At 39.7% G+C, this 19,921-nt stretch overlaps 2 protein-coding genes across 4 annotated transcripts in view; both read left to right on the top strand.

Moving 5' to 3' along the window:
• The window catches only part of LOC121958818 (uncharacterized), a 37,750-nt gene extending 29,221 nt beyond the window's left edge, over positions 1 to 8,529 (top strand). For 2 of the 3 annotated variants that reach the window (XM_088070395.1, XM_088070396.1), the window contains 8 exons: positions 600 to 761; positions 3,238 to 3,552; positions 3,637 to 3,687; positions 3,789 to 4,043; positions 5,043 to 5,390; positions 5,482 to 5,754; positions 7,765 to 8,040; positions 8,224 to 8,529. In XM_088070395.1, coding sequence (XP_087926521.1) covers positions 600 to 761; positions 3,238 to 3,552; positions 3,637 to 3,687; positions 3,789 to 4,043; positions 5,043 to 5,390; positions 5,482 to 5,754; positions 7,765 to 8,040; positions 8,224 to 8,255 — 1,712 coding nt within the window. In that variant the 3' untranslated portion in view covers positions 8,256 to 8,529. The remainder of the gene's footprint in view (positions 1 to 599; positions 762 to 3,237; positions 3,553 to 3,636; positions 3,688 to 3,788; positions 4,044 to 5,042; positions 5,391 to 5,481; positions 5,755 to 7,764; positions 8,041 to 8,223) is intronic. The other variant, XM_088070397.1, reaches the window with a different exon arrangement.
• A 1,253-nt stretch (positions 8,530 to 9,782) lies between these two features.
• Positions 9,783 to 19,652, top strand: LOC121958819 (uncharacterized). The gene is made up of 6 exons (XM_088070393.1): positions 9,783 to 10,020; positions 12,456 to 17,846; positions 18,814 to 19,009; positions 19,102 to 19,181; positions 19,255 to 19,340; positions 19,436 to 19,652. Exons 1-6 carry the CDS (start codon positions 9,967 to 9,969, stop codon positions 19,491 to 19,493), a joined length of 5,865 nt encoding a protein of 1,954 aa, XP_087926519.1. The 5' UTR covers positions 9,783 to 9,966; the 3' UTR covers positions 19,494 to 19,652.
• The last annotated feature ends 269 nt before the right edge of the window (positions 19,653 to 19,921 follow it).

The raw sequence follows: 19,921 nt of genomic DNA, 5'->3' as shown, positions 1-19,921 counted from the left end.
GTTCAGAAGCAGCAAGCAATTAGGTGCAGGGAAGATGTTTTTCTGTAGGCTAACATAGAAGTTAACATACCCCTTTTCCTCCTTTCTTGTTTTACCCCATTGTTGTTACCACACAGACCTTTTTTAGCAGTTATTTTGAATTCCATTCTAATTTAGGATTTTTCCTAAATGCAGTCAGGGCACGTGTTTCTGTAACACCAAACGTCCTACATGTCATTGTAAACTGAGATAAGACAGGACTTCAGACTTAGGAAGTTTGTGTAACGAGGCCACTGACACCCATGTTGGGAATATACCAGGAGATCCACATATATTTAAAACGTATGCAAGTAAAGTTACAACACAGTCTTTCAAATCGTAATCTTGAATCTGCACCTCTGTATTTTTACTCTTAACTGGCATTATCAGTATCACATTTTTATAAACCAGTATGTTATTAAACTGTGAGTACACAGACACGATAGGTTTCATGATCACTTGGTCCAGCAGGTTGAAAGTAATGCATGCTTATAGCAAACCGTGTAATTATTGCACAATAGCTGCCACCTCTCCCCCCTCTTTTCTCTCACTGACTCTCCACTCCTTTTTCCCTTCCACAGAGAAACAGAAGTCTCTGAATGTGTCCGGGATCATTCTCCCTCCGCGAGTGATTGTTGGTCAAAAGGGCAGAGTGACAGTGAGCATTGAGGGCAGGAGGGTGGACCGAGTCCAGACTGCATGGTTTCTCAATGACAACCCTATCTGTGACACTTCACTCACAGGTAGGAGACCTTCCGCACATCCACATAACCAGCAGTAACTTGGGAATACTCTTTTGTCCTTTCTGACAAAGTTTGGCAGCACAACCTGAGTTTGTGACTGCTGGTACAGAGCTTCTATAACAGAACTTCATTTTGGAACAGAGAGGGAGAATTTGGTCAGATACTGCTTGGTGGCACTGATCTCAGGTGCCCACATTGAAACTGTGCTGATTGTATAGATCTGCTGGGGAAAGTGAAGGCATGTTTTCACAGACATGGATGTAAACTGTGAGTGCAGCTTGAAATGTTTGCAGAGGCATAATCCCCTGATATCAGTTGCTCCTTTGAAACAAAGTCTGAAAACTGATTTAAAAAATCAAAGTAAATAACCCACTTGTGAACTTTGAAGCTTTAATGTGTCTTAAAAAAGGCTGAATAATGGCTGAATGAGACTACAGAACGTCATCAAGCCAAACGCAGCTTCACAGCCTGTTGTGTTTGCAATGTTAAGTCATTCGACTGTGGTGTAGTTTGTTTATAGCCTGACATTAGCATTTTACTTCCAACGAATAACCACAAACTGCTTATACTTCTGGCGAATAACCACAAATCGCTGCCCTACTTTTGAAAGCAGGTTACATCATTTTTTGCAACTTGTTTGTCTTGTTCTTAATGCTTGCACAGTGTAGTCATTGATAGTCTTCTCCCTCTGTTGTAAGGATTCTATAAAGCAACTTTCAATCATGTGAGTCACTGCTCATGAAGTGCAGTCAAACTGTAAACTAGGCAGCACTGATCAAAAAAGAATTAAGATTCTGTTACTGCATTGCCCGTTTCTCCCCTCAAATGTTTTCATAAACATATTTTAGTATACTGTTTAGTGTAAAATGAGAAAGTTAATCAAGTAGGTGGGCGGTGCTTCATATTGGCGCGACTATTTCACATGTCAAAAAAACAAACTTTCTCATTTTACAGCTGAACAGTTCACGAAATACATTTTTGAAAACATTTGAGGTAAAAGAAAATATAGACAATGCAGTAAGTTACAGTGTGTTTGACAGTTTGGCTGTAGTTTGCAAGCAGTGATTGGCTCCTCAGCTTTGATTGGTAGGTTTTGCTGCGCTGCAGTTGATTATAGCAAATGACAATAGAGGAGGAGAATGAGGGACATGATCTATCTCTCTAATACTATTAGAATATAGTAACAGTTTCAGCAAATATGACAAAGTCATTTCCTCAAAAGTTATTAACTTCAGTTTTAAAGAAATAGCTTAACATTTTGGGAAATATACTTTTTTCACAGTATTTCTGAGAGTTAGATGATGGTAAATAAGATAAGTTAAAGATAAACAGAGATACAACTTTGGACAACTCCAACTCACATGTCTTTTTGGTAAACATGAAGCTACCACCAGCTGATAAATCCAAAGCTCATTACATGTTTTATCTTATCATTTAATCAGTACAAAACCCAAAGCAGGAAACCAACACACCATGCTTTTATGTTGGACCTTTGTGTCAAACTGTTTCTTGGCGAGGCACAGGGAATTCCTTGAGTCCTGTTGTCATGGTGAGGTTGCCAAACAACCCGCAGCGATGGAGATTCCACATGTTTTTCCACAGATTTAACAAACCAGACATATCAAATTTGTAATCTTGGTGCTGATGGGTAGAGTTTATATCCTTTTGGAGAGAGACAGGCAACTGTTCTTTTAAACCCGCTTAAAGTAATACTTCACCCCCAGGTTTACCATTTGTAAATCAATTGATCATGCAGTGTTCCCTTGAAATCATGAGGAAAACCTTGTTTTTCTTGCATGCCTTCTCTGCAAACAACCAACATATGGATTTGTTGATTGACTGGGGACCACGTTTCCTTTACGTTAACATAAAAATGGAGGGGAAAAAAGGACGTTAAAGGATTAGTTTTAAATGTGTTTGGATTGATGTCAAAATATTACATTAACCCTTTGAAACCTGAGCAAATTAGTTTTATTTCTATAAAAAATATCAGAAAATCACCTGAAAATTAGTTGGTTTTTTTTAAAAGAAAATAAATAAACAAATAAAGGAAATTACACGAAAAGTGCGTATATATATTATATAGTGCAAATATGTAATATAATTTTAAATATGTTACTATTAGAACTAGAAAAAAAATCCCCTAGCTTTTTTTTTTCTTTTTTCCCCAAGACATTTTCCCCTAACCTTTTAAAAAAATAATTTCCTAAATGTAATACATTTTTGCAGTTTGTGGAACATTTCTTACCAGGTTGCTTATTGGCTTTCCCCCCATGTTTTTAAAAGAAACCAATTTGCTCTGGGTTTGAAGGTCTGTAAGAAGCACAAGAAAAGTGATATCACTTCAGGTTTCAAAGGGTTAAAGTGAATAATGCCACATGAAACATCTTTATTTCTATTGCAACTGCTTCTAAAAATGCCATGTTTTCTCTTCTACACTTAATTTTGCTAACAATTTACAACCTCACACACAAAGGAACCTCCAAAGCTAACTTTAACTGCCTCTATAACCCGCTAACCACCATCCATCTGCCCTACGGTCTAACTCTCACCTCCCCAGTGTCAGAGAAAGGCCCTCTGCTGTCCTCCAGAGGAGATATGGGTTACTACAAGCTGCACACTCAGGGGCCGTTGCACTCATCTGGAAGTGGCATCCAACAGCTGATCTCCTCCCTCACCTTCATCCCCCAGATTTCAGTCCACAAGGGGGCTGTGTTTAAGTGTCAGGTGTCGTACATGGGCAAAGACAAGATCGCAGTGGAGAGAGTCTCAGAGAAGTTTACTATCCTGTGTAAGAACATTTTTTGCACTTATTCAATTTTTCTGTGCTTTTCTGTGATTTCTACATTTATGGAATGGACATTTCATCTTTCAGCTGCTCCAGAAGTTTCAGAAATCCAGCTGGCAGAGACACCAAGTGACTCTGGTAAAAACATTTTTTTTAAAAGTCTATGATTTATTTAATTCAGTACATGTGAAACATTTTTGGTTGTGTGAGGCTTCATCCCTGCAATTTCTGTCCTCCAGATGTCATCAGCATGACTGTCCGGGCGTCACATTTCCATCCAGATGTCATCACCTTCCGCTGGTTCTGCCAGGGGAGTGAGCTGAGCCCTGTGGCCTCTCAGGCCTCGTCCTCCCCTCGACCCAACTCCGAAGGCTTCTTCTCAGCCTTCAGCCAGTGTAAACTGCCCCGCAGTGAGCTGGAAAAGGGAGGCACTAAAGTATGGGTCAGTGTCCACCACATCGCACTTAAGCAGCCGGTCACCCGTGAGACCAGAGGTAAGAAAGAGGCAAGGACAGAAAAAGTACTGGCTCACGTGGGGACAGTATACTGCTTTTATAAATTTACAAAAGTAAGAGTAAGATGGAAGCAATTCGTCTCAGTTTCTGTCAGGTGGATTGCATGTTTGTTTCTTATGTTGTTAAAAGTCCACATCTGTACCAAAGTTTAACCTTTGAAACCTGGAGCGACACAACTTTTCTTGTGCTGCTTTCAGATGCCTTTCACAAGTATTTAAACCTTTGAAACCCGAACAAATTGGTTTAATTTGTTTTCCAAAATATGGGAATAAAGGGCAATGAGCAACTTGGTTCCACAAATTTTAAGAAATTAGTAGATTTAGAAAACTATTTGTTTAAAAACATACAATCAAAAAAAGCCAATATAATATATATATATATATATATATATATATAATATATTAATTAAATATTTATATATATTTATATATAATTTTTATAATTATTTGAAATTAGGCTACAATATTACTCTCTTTTTATGAACTTTCCCCAGGTCATTTGCCCTTTTTTCACTTTTTGTTTTTATTTTTAATTTATTTTTTTAAACGTATTTCGTGGAAATTCTTCTTGTACTTTTTACAAGGGTTTTTTTTTGTTGCCAATTTTGGGGTCATTTCTTCTTTTGTTGATTATTGCTTTCTTTCCATGTTTTTGAAAGAAATCAAGCCAATTTGCTCAGGTTTCAAAGGATTAATGTATTTGTCTATTTTATTTTTCTATACATTTTCTTTTAAAAGAACACCACATTACTGATGTATTGATTTGTTGTCTATCTCTGGAGTTCTTGGGGTTATACCGGATGGAGAGGGAGGATGAGTTAGGATTTAATTTGTATTTGTACACTGGACTGGTGTTTACTGTTTGTTTTGCATAATGGAAAATAAAAAAGTCATCAAAAAAGAAAGAGGGTAAGAAAGGGCATACAACTTGATGACACATTTAAAACTGACACTTAAATCTCAATCTCATCCCCAATAGGATTCATCAAAAGACCATGTGTGTCCGAAATCGTCAGCTCCACTTCTTCCCCAGACCAGACTCTGATGCTTGGATGTGAGATCACAGATTTCTACCCTCCGAACGTATCAGTCACCTGGCTGAGGCTCAGGGAGGGAGAGCAAGATGACAGAGAGGAGGAGGTGATAGAAGGAGGAGAGATGTGGGGCCCCGTACAGACTCAGCCCAGACTCTACAGGGCCACAGCCACTCTGAGAAGAAAGGCAGCCGATCAGGAGAAAAAGGAGAGAGGAGGAGGGATTATTTGTAGAGTGGAGCACTGTTCTCTACACGAGCCGATCGAGAAACACTGGAAAAATGTTGACATTGGTATGAACTTTTACTGTCATCAGCTTTTGGAAAAATATCCCTAATTTTAGTCATTTTTATTCACCCCTGCTTCCTTTTTGACTTCCCTCAGTTGCTCCCTCCATTCCTCCATCACTCTCTGTCTGTTGGAGCAGTGAAGGGGTCGGTGTGTTCTCTCTGCTGTTGAAGGGAGGTCATCCTAAAGTCAAATTACTGTGGGCAGCAGGAGGAGCCACACTTACACCGTTAGTGTCCAACGAGACAGAGGAGATAGGAGACGACGGACAGAGGGAGCTGAAAAGCGTGTGCGCTCTGGAGAGGTCCACGAGCCTGCCAAGTCCGCCAAACACACAGCTGGGGAGACGGAAGAATGGACATGCAATAAGTACTTGTCATTACTGTATTTTCATGTCTTGTTTGAAGAAATGACATTTCAGAGGACCGTTTCTTAGGTGGCCTTTGTTCCACTAGCTTCAGTCTGATTAGATATTTTGACAAATGCTTGTAATACATGAATGGGACTTCCAGCAGTCTCCTACATAAGAGCAAAGCACACACATTGTAGGTGTTTAGCCTCTTTGTTGTTTCGTGTCTCTTTGTAGTAGTAACGCATCTCTCTCTGTAGTTTTGTGTCTCCTTGTGGTCGCTTTGTGTCTCTTTGTAATAATTGTATGTCTCTTTGTGGTTCTTTTCCACTTTTTGTGTCTCTGCATCTGTTTTGCATGTCTTTATGGTCGTTTTGTGTCTCTCTTTAGTCATTTTATGTATCTGTAGTTGTTTTGTGTCTCTTTGCATCTGTATGGCATCTCTTTGTTGTCATTTTGTGTCTGTCCTTAGTCATTTTATATATCCTTGTAGTTCTTTTGTGTCTCTTTGCAGTTGTTTTGTATCTCTTTGAATTTCTTTTGAATCACTCTGTCATTGTGAGTCTCTTTTCAGTCAACTAGTGTCTTTATAGTCGTTTTGTTTCACTTTGTAGTGGTTTGAATCTCTTTGCAGTCATTTTGCATCTCGTTTTCTGTCTCTTTGTAGTGGTTTTCGAATCCTTTTTAGGTCGTTTTGTACTCTTTGGTAGTGGTTTTGCATCTCTTTTACATTGTAAGTTTCTTTGGAGTTGATGTTATATCTATTTGTTGTCATTTTTTGTCTTTGTTTCTCTTTGTAGTTCTTGTGTATATCTTTGTAGTCATTTTGTGTTTCTTCCTGGTCAGTATATGTCTCCTCATGGCACATTTGGTCAGTGAAGGCCAAGGGACCCTTGACCTTGTACCCAGTAGGCCCATTCAGTAATCCATCCATGGTTTAGACACACAACCAACAGGGTCAAGAACCTAGAACTACATTTTTACAATCCAGCAAACAAAAAACTTGGTTTTTAAGGAAAAAGTGGATATTGTGGATGTAGCGTCCATAAATATGAGGCTTTTTACATTGATTATTACTAAATAAGCTACAGTTGCAAATTTGTCCAGACAGACTCCAGAGGTTAAAGCTAACCATGCACAGCCTGGTTTTGATGTTTGTAGGTCAAATGATGACCTTACATTTTGATTCAATCCAAAAGTTGTAAATAGTATTTCACTTCTGGCCGTTCAGGGGGATCGTTTCCCCAAGACAAACAAGGTAAAGAGAAGTGACACTGACATAAGCTGACAATATTGAGTTTGTCAATGTAGACTACTATTCCTCTTTGGTTGACTTAGGGAGCTAAAATAATCCTCTGACTGAAATCTCATGTTTTTTAAGCTACATGCATTTTCTTAGCATTTCAGAAATGATTGTTTTCCCCTCCAGTGGCTGTGGTTTTCATAGTATGACAAATTGCACTTTCTCTCGCTCTCTATTTTTTTTTTTTGATAAAACATGCTGCTCCTGTTGCATGATGGGAGGTGTAGGAGCCATATACTGGAGCTTTATCCATAATAATCAGAATACTCCTAACACTGCTGTATCAATTTTTACCATTGTTTTGTTGATCTGTCTCTTGCAATACTCAACTTTTACGTAAGTGTGATATTAATCTCTGAAATACCCCTTTCATTTTCATTCAGTACTCCAGTCATCTCTTTGAAATTATCAGGTGTGAAATTTGATTTACAATTATATAAGATGTAAAAACTTTTTTGCATTATAACTGGAAAATTTTCTACACATCCTTTGAAATGTGCCCTTACTCCTGAAGCACCTTTTTGCAAATGAGTTGTTGTTGCACTCATGGATACCCAACACTGTGGCTTCAGTGGTATTATATGCAGAAAGTCAAATTCAAACCTCTTGTAAACTTTCCCATTTCCTCAAACATAAAATGTAAACAAAGTGTTTTACTTATTTTCTGTATACAACACTGGTTGGCACTGTTGTCTTCATTTTTTTTTTTACTGTTGTTACTTTGCAGAAACAAAAGCTGCTGTCACGGACCCTCACACTGAAGGAATCGAATACATCGATGAAAACGTGGATGGAGAGAACAACAACATTGACAGGGATGAGGAAACAAAGTCAGACGTGGATGAGGACAGTGTCAAAGAAACAGAGGAAGACCCGGGAGCGCTGCACATCAACAGGGTCAACTTGAGGAAGGGTCCCAGAGAAAATGAGAGAGCGCGGTTGAGGGTTTGCGTGGAGATCACACACCCTGCACTCAAGCTTCCTGTTTATCGAACCTGGACAGGTAAGACAAACAATAAACATACACACATTACAGAGTCTGCATCCTGAAAAAAACACACTGAATACAGAAAATCCTTTTGGGTGAGTGAAAGTAACCAATGTGGCAAATGTCAAAAAGTAAATGTGACACTCAGCAGGAAGTTTGCTCATGTTTTCTGACTTAATCTTATGTCCTCTCTTTCAGAGCCCAATGAGGAAATTTCATCTTCCGCATGAAAACCCTGATGTGTGCAAGAGTGCCTCTCTGTTTCATATATCCCATGTAATATATCTAATATATATCTTTATAGTAAATATAAAGTAGTAGTCAAGTTAGTCCAACATTTTTGGCTTTTATTTATTACTATCTGTTCTTAATCTGTCATCCATTACCTTTTTTCTTCATGATTTTATACAAATGTCCATATTTTTGTACGAATAATTTTACATAATAATCAAGCTTTTTTTCTCAATCTGCTTTGGAAAATAAATTCAAGTTTTTTTTGGGAGATATGCTTGTTTGGGATTTTGTTTTTGAGTGCGAAAATGAGTCAGCAGACAAAGTTACTGTTGTTCTCTTCTGTTTACTGTTCTGATATCTGTTGCTGGTCAACTGCTGAAGTAAGTTCTCAGTTTAAATACACTTCTGTTTTTTTCTGTTGCACTCCGACCACAGGGATGTCACTTCACTGTGCTGCGCAGAAGAGGTGCTTCGTGGTTGAACTGAGAAATTAAGATGTTGTTTAGTATAGAACTTCCTCTTTATTCAGTCTACCACGGCTGTGCACTGTCCACAACTGGAAACATACATGTTCTACATTCTGTTTTTATTCTTTGTATATGACATTAGGTTTGTGAATTCTCTGTTCTAAATAATTCCTCTGATATATATTGCATACAATATACTTCTCACAATAGTGTCATGCACGCCTGTAAACAATGGGATGCCATTTTAGTCAATATTAAATAGATAAATAAATAAACATGCATATGAAATAAAACAATAAAGAAAGAATACAAAGGCATATGAAATAAACATTCAAAATGTATTATTTAATATGCATATAAAATAAGTAAATACGTTGTGGCTGTGAAATAAGTCCTGAAATGAAAAAATGATGTAATTAAATAATTTGTCTTGGTTAATTTTATATCTATTTATTTTAGGATTTATTCCATAGCCATATGTACAGCACAGCGGAGAGTCAACAAACTGACTCAGTAATGTCAAAATACACAGCATTACTTATTTGCAAAACATCACAGTGTATTGAACTGAAAAATGTGTTTACATTCAACTTTTTATTTGTTAAAAATAGCCTATATTAGTTTTGCCTTGAATATTTTCAGTCTGCTTTAAGCACACCCTTGGGATTAAAGTGCTGTGTGGTTGGAATATCTCTAATATGAACACATTTTAACCAAATGCAAGCCAGTCTGCACTGTTATGTTCAAAAGGACTTTAATTAAGGGATGTTTGCAAAGATTAAAACCTTTTTATTTGGGAGGGGGGTTTAGTCCTAATAATGAAGTCATGTTCTGACGTGTTTTTTTCCATTGCTATTGTTACTAATATGAGAAATGATCATTCACCCAAGCTGTAGGTGAGCATAGTTATTTTAAACCACTCGTGTGTCACACAACTACTCAGAGACCATCACGTAACCTTTTGTGGCCTGACTGAACAGAAGCTTTGTGCACATCCGCAAACTGCGCTGGAGTCTGAGCTCAGCTGTGTTAATCACCTCTTCCTCATCATGATACACCGGACATTTGTCTGCATGAGGAACTGAACCGTGGCTGTCACCGGAGGAGCTCAAAGCTGGTCACGATTGGATGAAGCCTGCTGTCGAATTTTGGGGAAATTAAAGTGCCAGATTGGTTACAACAAAGTTACATCCAGAAGAAACCAGATGGTCAGAGAGTCCACGAGGAGGACGTTTTGAAGATGGACCCCGAGAGCCCCATCGGCAGGATGGGGAGGACTTTCTGGACAGTTTGGGTGAGCTGCTGCTTCATCTGAAAACAAGTTAACAGTTTTAATATGAATGTTAGCAGCTGTGAAATGTGCATGGAAAGTTTCCCTCTTCCTGTGTCCGTGCATCTCTCTCTGTCTCTCTCTCTCCAGACTTCTGATTTCGTTTGTCTACCTCACTCACGCACGCACGCATACTCACGCACGTACATAGATACATTGTATGTTTAGGTTTAGTTTATTTAAAGAAGAGGCAGCGCAAATTAATACATACACAAGGTATAAAATGCCAGAATTAGCCAGAAGGCTTTTTTTTATCTGTAGTCCCCTGGGCAAGGTGGTACACAAAGCTTCCTAGAAAAACAGCAAAGCAAAATAACAAAAATAACCCCAAAAAAGGACATACAGTTTAAAATATTCCTTTAATCACACCAGCAAGAGAAGGAAAACAAACAAACAAAAAAACATCAGACAAAAAGCAACAAAACGTGCAATTTAAAGACTGTAAAAGAAAATACACATTTTTAAAGCTCTATAAGTTGTATTGACATATGAGCATATGGAATGACAATGCAAAGCATGCAGGATATATAGATAACAGCATCAAAAAGAGTGTAGTGCTGACAAGTGTGAGCATTAATCATCATTTTCTTAACTGATTACTGAAAGATATAGGCGTTAAGTTCCCTGATGTGAAAGGGAATTACATTCCACTCTTGAGCCTCTGACAGACCAGGCTGACTGGCTAAAAGCACTTTCTGCAACAGGATAATACGATCTCCTCTTGTGGACCCCCAAGTAAAACAGTTTTAGTTTTTCTGCTGATGTAGGCTTTAAGCAGTGGTGAAGCTAGGTCACGGGAAATTTTGCACACCAAGCACAAGTTCGCATACTTTATTAGGTCATCCCAGCTAGCTTATGTTACCTCTCAACATTATATTTCCTCCATTGGCATGACCATAATGAGGAACATCACTGACAAAGAAGGGCATAACGTTTTGAATCTATGCTACAGTGCCACAACATGTACACTAAAACATTATACCACTACTGTGCTTTCCACAAATGTTTTGAATCTGGCTGCTTAAATTTATTGCTTACAATTCGTTGTTGTTCTAAATTTCAAATAATTTGGATGGAAATAACTCAGAGACAATGTTCACATTTTTGTGCTCAGTTTAAAAGCAGCTGATGATTTCCACAGCAATTTCTTTTAAAGTCAATTTTCATCATTCATTTAAAACTTTATTTTTCATAAATGTTGATTTGCAGACTCGCAGACAACTTGTACTCAAATTGCACATTTTCTTTTGCATGCCCAGCAGATCTGTTGAGCAATGATTTAAACAGTCTAGCTAAAAGTTTATTGCATTTATGTGAAATTGATTATTTGGTAACAATATAACACCATATTTAATTTCCATTAGGACATTATTAGGAATTTGTAGACCTGTGAAATGAAACATTACTTATTTTCCCCTTACATACAGATACAAGTACATAAGTTATGTTGGACAGCAAGGTGTGGCTCACAGACCTATTCCACAGTAGACATTTTCATTTGTGTTAACAGGAAAAGCACAGATGTAACTGAAAACGTTAATGACAGCTTTTAGAGGTTCAAGTCAACAAGTCCTTCAACACATTGGTTCCCAACCTAGCCTGGCCATCCTGAATCCCACTAGAGGTCACTAAAGCTTCACAGATTGTCACGAGGTCTTCTTGTATTTTAAGGGTCTAAGGAAACTTTTTAAAAAAAAATAATTATACAGTAACTATATATCAGCATTTATTTATCTCTGTAAGGAAAACTAAATGAGTATTGTAATTTCAATTCTCATAGCTTAAAAAACTCATAGCTTTATGAAGCTCTATGTTCTGGTTTTATGGCCAGATCTTTGAAACTAGGCTGCTTGCTACCTGCCCACGAAAAAGCAGTCAAAGTTAGCAACTAGCTGCAGCATTGACCCTCATAACTAAAGAAAAATGTCAGCACATAAATGCTTAAGTTTCCCAAGGTGTGGTTTGAAGTTGGAGCTCTGTGCAGGCTGGTCAGATCTTCCACATTAAACACTGACAACCATTTATGGACCTCACTTTGAGTATGAAGGCATTGTCGTGTTGAAACAGGAAAGGGCCTTCCCCAAACTGTTGCAGCATAACTGGAACAACACTATTGTGTAAAAAGCCTGGTATGCTGTAACATTAAGATTTCCCTTCACTGGGATGAGGGGACCTATTCCAACACATAAAAACAGACTTGGATCAAAAGTATGGGAAGGTATGAACAGGAGTGTCCTTGTACTTCTGGCCATATTGTTACAGTATTTGTTTTTAAAAGACAACACAGCATGTGGGGAAAACAGTGAAAATGCAAATGATCTAAAAATGAGAACAAATGATTCATTAATAAAATTAATCTTAATATCATTCATTAATATTTCTCTCTATCTCATCTTCAGTACTATATAACCGGAGCAGTGAACAGATTCCTCAGGCCAGAGCCCACTGACGTCGCCACCAATGACCCAAACTCCATCCAGGAATCTGCAGTTGACAGTGAGCCCACAAACATCACCAGCAATGACCCGAACTCCATCCAGGACTCTGCAGTTGACAGTGAGCCCACAAACATCACCAGCAATGACCCAAACTCCATCCAGGAATCTACAGTTGACAGTGAGCCTGCCAACTTTAGCCAAACAGAAGGTGACACCAGCGGGAGGGGGGTGGATGAGGAACAGGCTCTTGCGTCAGCGTCTCTGCTTAGCTCATTTCGGCCACTTGTTGCCTGGGAAGTTTGCACCACAGACATCGACTTAAAGACTGATGAAGAAAGCGTGCCGTGCAAAAGTCAGCTGAGTGGAGGCAGCGAGAGCAAAGCATCTGAGGGAGGTGGGGGCACCAGAGAGGAACAGTTGGCCAATGCAGGAAACAATGACACAGGGCTGTTCTTTGCTAAAGACGATAAACAAGAAGAAAACATCGATCAGAAATTGTGCACTCGCGGACGTGATGAGATGCCAGAGAATGAAGAGTATGAAGAACATGTGAATGCAACACTGACAGGTGATGCAGTGAGTGAAGACATGGAGAAAAGTGCAAGAGGTGCTGAGGAGACTGAGAAGGCACCGCATGATCATCAAAAAATGGATGAAACCATCCAAGTAAAGGAGGCAGACGATAAAATGCAGCTTGAAGATGAACAACATTTGCAGGCAGAAGACACTGAGGTAAAATTGTGCCAGATTGCAGGTCTAAGTCTAGGAGAAGAGGATAACATGCATGTAGAGGAGGTGAAGGTGCAGAGGAACGAGGCAGATGAGGAAGTAGAAAACAGTGATGGTGTGCCAAAGCTTGCGTTTGAAAATGAATGTGATAAGGGAACAAGGGAAGCTGAAAATCAGCTCTCAGTCTGTGAAGAATTGTCAGATGATCACAGAGATTTCAATGAAGTCCCAGGCTTTGCTTCACAGCACGTTGAATTACAGATGACCTACGACAAAAGCAGCATTGTGTCTGAAGATGAGCTAATAGTTGTCGAGCAAGAGCGTGTGATGGCTCACTGGAGTGAAAGTGTTAACGATGAGGATGCGAAAGAGAAGGAGGATGAGAACACAGTGGATGAGGTTGCTGTCGTTGAGGAAGAAAATGTGAATGAGGCTGCAAACAACCAGATAACAGATGATGCACAAGTGCAGAGGGACAACATCAAAACTGTTACAGAAGAAGACATTTTACCTGAACATGTTACATGCAATGAAGAAGTCTTACAGAATGCTCCAAAGCAGGAGGACAACATCAAAACACTTACAGAAGAAGAAGACGTTTTGACAGAACATGTTGCATGTAGCGAAGAAGTCATGCAGAGTGCTACATCAGAGCTGCACACAGCTGAATTCACATATAGAGAACAAGGTGTGGCTAAGGACACCAAAGTGCAAACCAAAACTAAAGACACAGATGATGTTGAGGCAGAATATGATGGCTCACTGACTGATGAACAATCTGACATGAAAACGACACCCGTTTCAGTAGATGAGAGTTTTTCTGATCAAGAAGCAGAGGAGATGCTTCTCAATGAAGTAAGCAACAAAGAAAGTTACACAGAAATAGCACATACAGCCACTTCAGTTCCTGTTCAACCTGAAGGCAAGACCGGTGAGGAAATGAGTGGAGAGTTTAAAAATATTCCCCCAAGGATATGTGAAGGCCCTGCTGTTGTGTCGCAGGAGTTAAACTCTCAGACATGTGAGGAAACACGAGAGGGAGTTGAGGAAGAGGAAGAATTACCGGTTGACTCAATGAAGATGGGGATTGAACAGAAAACAGAAAAGGAATTTGAGTCAGACGTTGGTTTAACGGATGAGTTTAATAAGATGACAAATGAGCCACAAGATGGGATGGAAGAGCTTTTGGTTGATTTGGGCAAAGATGAGGGGTTATGTGATTCCATTGTCGCTGTTGCTGCTGGAGATGGCCGTGAAGAAACAAGAGATGTGGCAGCAGAGGAAGTGCTTGTATTTGCTGATGAAACTTTCTCCGAGGCTAAAGCACCAAAGATGACCGAGACAAGCTTTCAGGAGTTCATTGATACCATAACCTCAGAGCAAAACAGCAACCTGACCCCTAGTTTACTTGAAGACATTGCTGAATCTGGATTCTTGAAACACTCAGATGCAGCCGAGTCTAAATTACTTGAAGATATAGCAATGCCAGGTGCACAGGATGTTGACGAAACAGGTTATGGAGTTGAAAAGGAGACAGCAGGACATGAAATGCAGGGCAGAGATGAGATGGAGATTTTACATCTGCAGTCAACGGCAAAGGCTGAAACTGGAATGTCTGGACCAGTTGAATCACTGGCGACAAAAAATCAACTATCAGACGAAGCACTTGAGAACAGCAACGAGGAAATACTACCTAAAGAAGCTGCTGAATCAATAATGGCCGAATCCAAATCAAAATATTCGACTTTGGTATCAATGGAGGATACGTCAGTGGGTGTTACAGAGTCAGAGGGGAGTTATGCTGAGGAAACATTTAGCTCAATAAGTGGACGTCAAGAAATAATTGATGAAGCCACCCTCGACTTGTGGATACAGACAGCTTTGTCGGGGGACACTGATGAAACACAAGAGGGGCCAGAGAATGGACAACAAGCTGAGCCATCAAATGAGGATCAAGGTGAAATATCATCAATGCAGCAAGAGGAGAGTAAAGAGCAGCTTGTTGATGATGCACAAGTGCAGAGGGACAACATTAAAACTGTTACAGAAGAAGACATTTTACCCGAACATGTTACATGCAATGAAGAAGTCTTACAGAATGCTCCAAAGCAGGAGGACAACATCAAATCACTTACAGAAGAAAAAGACATTTTGACAGAACATGTTGCATGTAGCGAAGAAGTCATGCAGAGTGCTACATCAGAGCTGCACACAGCTGAATTCACATATAGAGAACAAGGTGTGGCTAAGGATAGCAAAGTGCAAACCAAAACAAAAGAGACAGATGATGTTGAGGCAGAATACGACGGCTCACTGACTGATGAACAATCTGACATGAAAACGACACCCGTTTCAGTAGATGAGAGTTTTTCTGATCAAGAAGCAGAGGAGATGCTTCTCAATGAAGTAAGCAACAAAGAAAGTTACACAGAAATAGCGCATACAGCCACTTCAGTTCCTGTTCAACCTGAAGGCGAGACCGGCGAGGAAATGAGTGGAGAGTTTAAAAATATTCCCCCAAGGATATGTGAAGGCCCTGCTGTTGTGTCGCAGGAGTTAAACTCTCAGACATGTGAGGAAACACGAGAGGGAGTTCCTGAATACAACAATGAGCTTGGGCCAGATGAAAATACAACACAAAGGTTCCTGGAAGATTGTGAGGAAATCCAGACTAGCCCATTACCAGAAGAGGTGGAGAGCAAAGAGCCGGAGAGTCTTCGAAACAGTGGCTGGAGCAGCGGAGCTGACTGTTTACTGGTGAGGGAGCTTATGGAAGAGAAACAAGATATTAAGAAAAGCTTTGATTCGGATGTGGAGGATAAAGGTGGAATATTGCAGCTGACTGAAGCTGGATCACCACAAGAAACAGAGGGACCACTTATTGAAGCAGTAATTCAAAAATCTGGGCATCTCGTTGAGGAAGAGGAAGAATTACCGGTTGACTCAATGAAGACGGAGATTGAACAGAAAACAGAAAAGGAATTTGAGTCAGACGTTGGTTTAACGGATGAGTTTAATAAGATGACAAATGAGCCACAAGATGGGATGGAAGAGCTTTTGGTTGATTTGGGCAAAGATGAGGGGTTATGTGATTCTATTGTCGCTGTTGCTGCTGGAGAAACAAGAGATGTGGCAGCAGAGGAAATGCTTGTATTTGCTGATGAAACTTTCTCCGAGGCTAAAGCACCAAAGATGACCGAGACAAGCTTTCAGGAGTTCATTGATACCATAACCTCAGAGCAAAACAGCAACCTGACCCCTAGTTTACTTGAAGACATTGCTGAATCTGGATTCTTGAAACACTCAGATGCAGCCGAGTCTAAATTACTTGAAGATATAGCAATGCCAGGTGCACAGGATGTTGACGAAACAGGTTATGGAGTTGAAAAGGAGACAGCAGGACATGAAATGCAGGGCAGAGATGAGATGGAGATTTTACATCTGCAGTCAACAGCAAAGGCTGAAACTGGAATGTCTGGACCAGTTGAGTCACTGGCGACAAAAAATCAACTATCAGACGAAGCACTTGAGAACAGCAATGAGGAAATACTACCTAAAGAAGCTGCTGAATCAATAATGGCCGAATCCAAATCAAAATATTCGACTTTGGTATCAATAGAGGATACATCAATGGGTGTTACAGAGTCAGAGGGGAGTTACGCTGAGGAAACATTTAGCTCAATAAGTGGACGTCAAGAAATAATTGATGAAGCCACCCTCGACTTGTGGATACAGACAGCTTTGTCGGGGGACACTGATGAAACACAAGAGGGGCCAGAGAATGGACAACAAACTGAGCCATCAAATGAGGATCAAGGTGAAATATCATCAATGCAGCAAGAGGAGAGTAAAGAGCAGCTTGTTGATCTAGTGAGTGACTTAGAGATGTCTTCATCAACAGTAGAGTCTGGATTTTCAGACCAGTCTCTGGGTGAAGTGGGCACACAAAGCAGTGAAACTCAGCTACTGAAGTCAACTAGTGCTGAATCATTTCAAGGCATATGTGACAAGTTGGAGAATGTGTCGGAATCGGTGGATATCTCTGAATTTACATCACAACACTCTGAATCTCTGGTGAGGGAAACTTCTGTGTCCGATCTGAAACAGGAGGAATTAGTCACTGCAACAGGATTTCGACCCGATTCAGGGGTCACATCACCAGAGGCAACAGATTTGAATCAGGAATCGGATAAATCACAAGAAGAAGCAGACGAAGAAAGAGTTGAACCAGTTGAGCTTGAAACTGGGTCACAAATAGAGATCAGTGATGAAGTAGTGGACCAAGCAATGACAACTGACCGGAAAGACACAGAAGAGGCAAATATAAAGTCAGAAATAACAGGCACTGAAGATGAACCTCTTGAGATGTCTTACTCTCCAGATGAACTCAAACACACTGAATCAGGACGATCTAGAAGCAGCTCAGAGGCTTTGTTAGAGGAGGAAGTGGAACTGACTGAATCTGGTTCACAGGGAGAGAGCTGCACTGAATCCGAGAGGAAGTTACTGAAGTTGCCCTCACTGGACAAACCACAGCCCAGATGGTCCGAGGATGTCACGGGATCATTAGCTGCAGCTGAAGAGGCAGAACAGCAGGCAACAAAGTCTGATGAACAAATGGAGGTATAATTACTAAAATATTTAACCATAAAATTATCTTATTAAAGGTACAGTGTGTAGGATTTAGTGGCATCCAGGAGTGAGGTCAGAACTGAAACTTCTCCTGTGTTAAGCATGTAGGAGAACTATTGTGGCTGTTGCAAAAAGGCAAATGGTCCTAACTAGAGCCAGTGTTTGGTTTGTCCATTCTGGGCTACTGTAGAAACCAACCTGGTCTAAACTCCAAATTCATAAAATACTAACACTTGGTTAGTGGCTCACATTATCAGACACTGAGGTACCCTTTAGAGGCAGTTTAAGACACACAGGGCAACGGCATTTTTTGATGCTTGAGGCAACTACTGTATAAAGGTCGAGAAAGTCTACATATGTATGTGAAGCAAGCTGTGCTAAGGAGATGTGTAACATGACATTAACCCAAACCACAATGTTTTTCTCTAAGTCTAAACACATACGTTTTGCCTAAACATAAAGAAGCAATAATTTAAATAATGTGTAGGATTGTATTTTGAAAAGATACTATATGTATTGAATAAGCAGAAACTTTTCCTGTGAAAACAAAAGTTTATTTTGAAAAGACACTATGTATGAAATGACCATACACTGACATACCCTCTCTGGGCATCCAAAACTTATGCAGGATGGTGCCTAGTACTTCATATTTTAATGAGTAGGGCCACTGACCAAGTGTTAGTATTTGATAAGTGGTGAATGAGAATGTGTTGTAGAGACAACATGACAGGGAGTGTAGGAGTGGACCTGCTCCGTGTGTAGATATGAATGGTTCAATCTAATTGACAAAAACACATTATTTGCCGGTGATTATGAACTAATGAAAACATGAATATGATGTACACCTCTGCCAATAGATGTCCCTAAATCTTACACACTGGACCTTGAAACCATAAATGATGTACTCATAACCTACAGAGTGTGTGTGGTGTGAATGCAGCTGTTGTTGTCATTGCAGGTGGATGCCTTTGTCCTTGACTTTACTGTGCAAAGGTCAAGAATTGCGATTAAAAACCCTCGTGTAAGGCCACCCAAAGATCCCCGCTCCCTTCTGCATATGCCCTCACTGGATCCCACTCCTTCTTCACCTCTGCCAGTCAAAGCTCCTGTGGGTATGCCTTTGGGAGGCTTGGGCATTGGAATAAAACTGCCTGGTAGGTCAATTTCAACACATTGAAAGCCAATACATTTAGGCTCTCACGTCCTGTTATGATTCATAATCTTCTAATAATGTCACTTTTTTTAGGGCTTGGTGCAGGTTTTCCTGTTTTAAAAAAGACACAACGAGTGGTTAGAGATGAAAATAGCCCGGAAACTCTCTCAGAGGTACAGTTCTCTGAATAACGCTTTACTCTTATGTTGATGTATGTACATTATTAAAATTTCACAATATCAACAGGAGACAAAGGCAGAGGAGAAGAGTGACACTCCCAAACAAGAAGAGGCACAACGCAAACCGAAATGGATGCCACCAAGACATCCAGGGTAAAAACAACTGAGTGTTCACATTATAATATTCAGCACAAAATCATCTTGTGTTCAGACATTTTTTGATTCTTGGATTTCTCGTGTCTCCCCAGATTTGGGAATCCACTTATGTCTGAGCTGAAGACCAAACTGAAGAAAACAAACGAGTGAGACAAAGATGGATTGTGATGTTTTGTATGAATATTTGAATATAATATACAAATGGCTTTATTTTTGATGTATTTATGAAATTGAATAATGTGATGAAATGTGCATTGTGTTAAGTACTTGCTCTATGTTTTGTAATAAAGCTGAACTAAAAAAAAAAAAGGAATGGTACTTTCTTATCCGTAGTATGAACAGTGGCGGCTGTGGTGGGTTCTTAGCACAAAAAAATTGTTATTGCCTCATATATATTTGGGATACAAAGACATGTAACTTAGTTTATTTAGAATAGAGAGGACTTAAGCACACTAATAAATTTGTAGACTTTAATAGTGCCAACAGACTTACTTTTTAACACCCATGTCTCCTTATCAGAGTCAAACTCTCTGAGATCAAAGTGGCAATAAAATGTTCTGTCTGTCTGCTGCAGTGTT

This window comes from Plectropomus leopardus, chromosome 19 (genome assembly GCF_026936395.1).
Source record: "Plectropomus leopardus strain MGB_pleo_1.0 chromosome 19, ASM2693639v1, whole genome shotgun sequence".
In the NCBI taxonomy this organism is placed as follows: domain Eukaryota; kingdom Metazoa; phylum Chordata; class Actinopteri; order Perciformes; family Serranidae; genus Plectropomus; species Plectropomus leopardus.
The sequence above is the reverse complement of the archived record's forward strand: the minus strand, read 5'-3'. Positions and strand labels throughout refer to the sequence as shown.